The sequence below is a fragment of the Squalius cephalus genome (genome assembly GCF_949319135.1).
Source record: "Squalius cephalus genome assembly, chromosome: 8".
Classification (NCBI taxonomy): Eukaryota; Metazoa; Chordata; class Actinopteri; order Cypriniformes; family Leuciscidae; genus Squalius; species Squalius cephalus.
The window spans coordinates 45,137,383-45,144,551 of record NC_137129.1 but is presented as its reverse complement, the minus strand read 5'-3'; the positions used below and the strand labels follow the sequence as shown (position 1 = coordinate 45,144,551).

The following is a 7,169-nucleotide window of genomic DNA, read 5'->3' as shown; positions in this document are numbered from 1 at the left end:
GTCCTACATAGCATTTTATGAAGACAAACACAATGTATCCCTTTTCTAAAATTCCAAGGGCCATTTAGAAGAAATAGACAATATTGTTGTTCACAAAAACATTATTTATCAACACCATTTATGAATTATGATGACTCCTGTAGATGACTTCCCTATGGCTTGCCACTCTTCTTTAACTGTTTTTCTATCCTCCTGTCAAAGTGTTTCTGCTCACTGATTAAAAAAAAAAAAAACATAAAAAAAAGGACATCCGTGGTGAATTTGATTTTGTCAAATTCACACGCAGCTGGACTCACTGTTAAATTTTGTATAAAATTCCTGAATACTTATTTTTTTTATCACAGTTGCTTTGGTACATTTCTCAGATCACTACTGAAATTCTCATAACACTTTTGAACAAATTGCCAATGCTTTGGTAAATTCATGCAATTGATTATGAATTGCCTTGCTGCTTCCTAATTTATCAATTCATTATTTCCTTCATTAGTGAAATTCTAAATACACCTCTGCAATTCATCAAATCAGGACACATTTACAAAATAAAGTCTAATAGAAATGTATTGAAAACTTGCTTGACAGTTTATAGTCAACCATTTTGCATTTAATGACTTATGCAAGGAACTAATGCCTATGTTTTGAGAAGTATGACAGTTCAACAGAGAAATAGTATAATAGGCCTATATTTTGATCAACATGACATAAAGAGTTGATAGGAAACAGCAGACAGCTGTACATTATCAATTGCATGAATGTACTGAAGCATTTGCAATTTGTATAAAATAATGAGAAATTGCTTTTATGATGTGCACAAGTGACAAGATGATGTGATTTCAGTTGTGATCTGAGAAATGCATCAAAGCAAATAAGATCAACTATAAGACTTATTGGAGAACCTGCAGAATCACTGTAGACCCCCTAAGAGTCACAGACCACATAAAAGAAAGTGTTACGAGAACACAAACTGCCTTTTTAATTTGAGTTTCATATCTGTGGGTATTTCATAAAAAATAAATAAATAAATAAATAAAAAATTAAACATTAAAAAAATATAAAAAGGACATCCATGGTGAATTTGATATTGTCACAGTGTGTGTGGGTGTGCTGCCCAGAATTTATGTCAGGTGAGTATGGATTGCATCAATTTGCTCCTGATTTTCAAAGTACAACGGCACAGGCACTTGTTGGTGGAACACTTTTGGAAAAAGTGTCAAGACTCAAGACACTTTGATTTCTTTTGGCCACTGATGATGAACTGTGCAGAGAAAATTGAAAATGACATTAAAAACATGTCCATGTATGTCTCTGTCTATTTACTAGAGAAGCTATTGGTTTGGAATGCAGTTAAAAAAAGAGATGGGTGTTTATTATAGATTATACAAGTTGAGAGAGTGTGTGTGTGTGTGTGAGAGAGAGAGAGAGAGAGAGAGAGAGAGAGAGAGAGAGAGAGAGAGAGAGAGTCCAGATCAGTAAGCTATTTTAAGAAAAATGTTTAGATATAAATTAGATAGTTAGTTCTCATTTATAAGAAACAACTCAAACCAGAAAAGAGTAAACATAGAGGAAGAAGAGGCCATCTCACGCAAGATAAAGACAGGCAACAAAAGAAAATGCAAAAGAAAATTAATTTTGAAAGTGACTAGGGCAGCTAAACTTACACGTGGTTAAGCTAAGTTTAAGCAAGACAGACCATCAACCTGACCGTCCAGAACTTTTTGCTCTATCAAGCTAATCGTTTATAAATAATAAATGTTGCTTCATTGCTAAACAACAATAACTTTAGCAGATTATTTAAAGGGGTCATATAATGGTACATGCACTTTTACAAGTTGATTGTACTGAAATGTGTGTTGGCAGTGCCTGTACACAACCATCATAAAATGATAAAAATCCATCCAGTGGTTTTTTTTTAATCTCCTTATATGTTTGACTCTCTCTGAAATCAAGCCGTTCGACCGTGTGACGTCACACGGTCGGACGCCCCTCCCACGATTGTGATTGACAGCTGCAGCGTTTCAACACAGACCCGCCCTCGCTCATGAGCGAGCTGTCAATCATAGTCCGCGCGTCATTGTTGATACCCTCACTGGAGCGCTGTGTATGAGCATAATGGCGTCTGCGATTGTTCTTTGGTGTAATAAGGAACACAGCAGTCATTTGGATGTTCCTAAATCGGAGCCGTTGAAGACGCAGTGGCTGAGTTTTGTTTCCTGTTTGCGTGAATCATTTCACACCAGACAGCTTTACAAACGAGAAAAAACGGATCGGTACCAACGTGTTCCTGCTGAACCTCCAGAAGTGAGTGTGATGTTTTATTAACCTTTATATTAATATTTATATTAATCTTTGCAAATTTGCAAACCTTGCTGCACGCTTCATGATGAATGCATCTAAGGTTTACACTCAGGGTACATTACGACATGTTTTCTATGTATGACGTTCTCAATATAATTCATAATCCCACGTTTATAATGAATAACACGTGGTTATTGTGTTAGAAACGGTGTACGCACAGAACAGAGGGGCGGGGTGAGCAAAGCTCATTATCATTTAAAGACACATGCACTCAAACGGCGTGCTGAAAACAGAGCTGTTTTTGAGCAGGTGAAATTAGTGTTTTCTTACAATACTAATGAGAATTTTTAATTAAAGTATATTACAAACTTTTAATTTAGACCCTAAAGAATCATATTAGCTTGTACACAAATGGCATTATATGACCCCTTTAATATACCTCAATTCGTGTCGCTGTACAGCCTCCCCCTACTGGACGCATCAGGAACAGCAGGGGCGTAAAACTGCCTGGGGCGTAGATCTACCGGCTCCAGGTCTGCAGCCTCCCCCTACTCAAAGATATCGGCATCAGTTCATACACTTTCTCCAACAAGCGGATGCGACGAGTCCTGTTTTGTTTGTGCATGTGATGTTTGATGTAAAGCCTGTTCAAATCAAATGAAGAACAATATAAACGAGTCTCACTTAATCTCTTTAATAACTTATGCACAAGCAGGATAACATGCAAGCACATGCTCAGCATTCTCTCTCACTCTTCTCTCTCCTACTTCACATGTATATCTAACCTAAGGAGCTTGAGTGCCATCTAGTGGAATATTAATGTAAGGACATCACATTTTGCCCTCTTAGTTAAATGAATTCTTTCTGTAGCCAACAATTGACATGAAATAGAAATAAAGAACATCCAATCCTTAATGTATCAACAATTTCACATATATAAGAATACACTAAGCAACACATTACATGAATGCAAAGGAGCATTTAAACAATATGAACAAAACTACTCAACTGCTATTCAGTACTTGAATGTTTTTGTGAATGTGTGCAAAAGTCCATGTCAGTTTCTGTGACTAATAAACATAGTCCTTTAGCCAACCTGGCTCACGTCTTTGACGTGTCTCACGTGAACAAGCATCAGAAGACACTGAATTTTCAGACAGTGGAACTTGAGAGGGAATCAGGTTTTCTGCATTTGTGGTCAGTCTATTATCCACTGCATTAGTCGGCACAGATGTGAGACACGATGCATGCCACTTCTTTTCATTGTCTAAGAGGTAGGTGAAAGGGCCAACTTTTTCTCTAACCTCAACTGGAGGAGTGAATTTTGGGTGTCCTTTTGGTACATGTACTGACTATTTTATGCGCACTTTATCCCCTTTTCGGAAAGAAGAATGACGCACTCAATGCTTGTTATCAAAGCGAGATTTCATGACATCCTGACGTGCTGAAACACGCTTCTGCATTTGTTTAGGTTCATTACCAGAAGTTGAGGGTTTCAGGACATTGAGGCGGGTGCGCATTTTCCTCCCATGAAGCAATTCGAAGGGGGAAACACCTGTCACAGCATGAGGTGTAGCACGATAGATCTGCAGGAAGTCAGTCACTGTTGCTTTCCATGGTGCTGATTGTAGGATTGCTGATTGAATTGTAGTCTTCAGGCTACCTCGGGCCATTTACTATAGTAGTCAGTGAGTGTCAGAGCGTATCGACAGTCCCAGACAGCAGTCTCGAAAGGGCCCACAATGTCCATCGCCAGTTTTTCCCAGGGTGCAGATGGTAAAGGAACAGGCTGGAGGGGCACAGCAGAGGTTTTCGCAGTTTTGTCCAGAGAAAGACATAACTGATCTAATCTTTTCTTCCACAAGTGTGTCCATTCTGGGCCACCAATACATTTCACGCAGGCGTTGCTTTGTCCTCACAATCCCCTGATGGCCCTCATGTGCAATGCGGATCAGTGACTCACGCAGTTCTCCAGGTACCACCAGTCGAGACCCTCTAAACACAAAATCAGCTTGCACACTGAACTCATGTCTCAGTTTGTATAGACATTATAGAATATAGACATTAAAGGGTTAGTTCACTGAAAAATTAAAATTAGCCCATGATTTACTCTCCCTCGAGTCATCCTAGGTGTATATGACATCCTCAGACGAACACAATCAGAGTTATATTAAAAAAAAATATCCTGGTTCTTCCCAGATTTATAATGGGAGTGAATGGAGCCTGAGATTTTGAAGCCCCAAAAAAATGCATCCATCCATCATGACAGTAATCCATGTGACTCCAGTGTAATAAATAAATAAATAATGGGATAATTTTCATTTTTGTGGGATAATTGTGTCTGTAGAGGCTCTTTATTCTCCATCAGCTGATCCAGAGAAGGTCAGACTAACATCTAAAACCTGTAAGTAAAACACAGACAGTCAAATGTGTGCGACATTATTGCATTATCAACTTTAGAACAACTAAAAGAAACTACTTGGATGATTAAGTGAGAGATTATAATATAATACTGTGATACATGATTGTTAAAGCTGTTTTTAAACATTCAGATTTTGCTTCTAAGTCCCCATGAATGATGACCCTTGACCCTTATCTATAATCCTGTATGACTGTCCTCTTTCTGTGTCACTGGGTGAAGTTTATTTATGATAAAGAAACTAGTGATAAATATTTAACATTATCTTTTATTGCAATTGACATTGACAATGATAAAAGCAAAATATTGAATTGTTTGAAATAAAAAGAAACTTGAAGATATTTAATTGTTGCTATAAACTATTAAAGATAATTAAGAATTAAACTCTTGTTAAACATGTTTATAGTGAGTAATTCACCATCACAATGAAAGAAAACCAAGAAACTAAATTAACTTTCAATTAAAATATGAACAGTTTTAATCATCTCTACTCACAGAAGCGTCTCCAGTTTATAATGTGGATCCTCCTTCAGATCAGAGAGCAGCTTCACCTCTGAGTGACTTAGTTTATTCCCTGACAGACTCAGTTCTCTCAGGTGTGAGGGGTTTGATCTCAGAGCTGATCTCAGAGCAGCACAACCTTCATCTGTAACACCACAATCCCTCAACCTGAAGAGAACAATGACACTCTTCAGGCTCTCAGTTCAGGATCTACAGCTCAGATAAGCAGAACTTCACAATCAGAGACTTAATCCACGGCACCATTAACAGGTCCAGTCTGAGGTTCAGACCCGCTTCTACAAACTGCTTGATTAGTTAGTTTCCATATCATAAAAATTACAAGAATATTCGATAACATTTTATTTAAGTGTCCTTGTTACATCTGTTACATGAACTTACCATAGTAATAACAGGTAAATTATGCATAATTACACATAACTAACCCTCAACCAAATCCTAATCCTACCCTAACCCTATAGTAAGTACATGTAGTTGCTTAATATTACTCAGTACTTAAATATATAATTACACTGTAACAATGACACCTTAAAATAAAGTGTAACCAAATAATATTTTTTTTTATGCAAGTACCCAAAAATCATCAACATATCTGTATATGAACACGGCTGTCACATCTTTACATCATCCAGTCATGTTTAATCTATCATTAATATTGTAAAATGATGTCAGACACATTGGAAAAAATCTAATGAAAATAAAAATAAACATTTCCATTAGTAATTTCACAGTATATTTATTTATTTATTTATTTATTTATTTATTTATTTATTTATTTATTTGGCAATCATTATTTACCATTAAAATAGAGGACTATGTTGGGAATTTTTTTTAAATCTTACCACAGTTTCTCCAGTTTACAGTGAGGACCCTGCATTAGATCAGAAAGCTGCTCGACTCCAGAATCTCCTACTTTATTCCCTGTCAGACTCAGTTCTCTCAGGTGTGAGGGGTTTGATCTCAGAGCTGATCTCAGAGCAGCACAACCTTCATCTGTAACACCACAATCCCTCAACCTGTAGAGAACAATTACATGCTTCAGTCTCTCAGGTCAGCAAACACTGATATAAATGATAAGATATATATTAATTTCTCCTCAACAGATTTGTATATGAAAGCAGTTGTCACCTCTTCACATCATTCAATCATGTTTATAACTATAAAAACATTCAAAAGTAAAATGAGCTCAGAAGCTTTGGAAAAAATCCACTGAATATTAAACATCCTTTTCAGTTACTTGATGGTAAACCTTTTTTGTATATATTATTGTTGTATATCATTCATTATTCACCACAGGAGAGAAACAGACAATGTTGAGACTTTTATAAAATCTTACCACAGTTTCTCCAGTTTACAGTGAGGATCCTGCAGTAGATCAGAAAGCTGTTCGACTCCAGAATCTCCTACTATATTCCCTGACAGACTCAGTTCTCTCAGGTGTGAGGGGTTTGATCTCAGAGCTGAAGTCAGAGCAGCACAACCTTCATCTGTAACACCACAATCCCTCAACCTGTAGAGATCAATGACACTCTTCAGTCTCTCAGTTCAGGAAACACTAATATAAATGATAAGATATATATGAATTTCTCCTCAACAGATTTCTATATGAAAGCAGTTGTCACCTCTTCACATCATCCAATCTTATAACTATTGTTGTGGAAAATATGCAATTGTCCTGTTACAAGTATGCCTTTTTGTAAACTAGTTAATCTGTAAATAATAAAATTATATTTAATTGAAACTAAGAAGCTTGCTAGACAAAAGTCTTTGATTTCTAAAAAACTGAACTGAACAGACCACAAAGAAGTCTTCTGACCTATAGATTGTGAGAATGAAAATTCAGATGCTTGTGATTTAGGACAGATTTGATGTACTTTACCTAACCTGAGAATAATCAACATAAGGATAAAAGTGTCTAGAAATACGCACCATAAAACAC

The 7,169-nt window shown here is 36.5% G+C and overlaps 1 protein-coding gene across 2 annotated transcripts in view; it reads right to left on the bottom strand.

The window, feature by feature from the left end:
• Positions 1-2,967: 2,967 nt before the first annotated feature.
• LOC307163685 (NLR family CARD domain-containing protein 3-like) overlaps positions 2,968-7,169 on the bottom strand; it is a 116,066-nt gene continuing 111,864 nt past the window's right edge. For both annotated transcript variants that reach the window (XM_079879870.1, XM_079879871.1), the window contains exons 7-10: positions 6,567-6,740; positions 6,073-6,246; positions 5,207-5,380; positions 2,968-4,694 (exon numbers count right to left, since the gene is read on the bottom strand). In XM_079879870.1, coding sequence (XP_079735996.1) covers positions 4,688-4,694; positions 5,207-5,380; positions 6,073-6,246; positions 6,567-6,740 — 529 coding nt within the window. In that variant the 3' untranslated portion in view covers positions 2,968-4,687. The remainder of the gene's footprint in view (positions 4,695-5,206; positions 5,381-6,072; positions 6,247-6,566; positions 6,741-7,169) is intronic.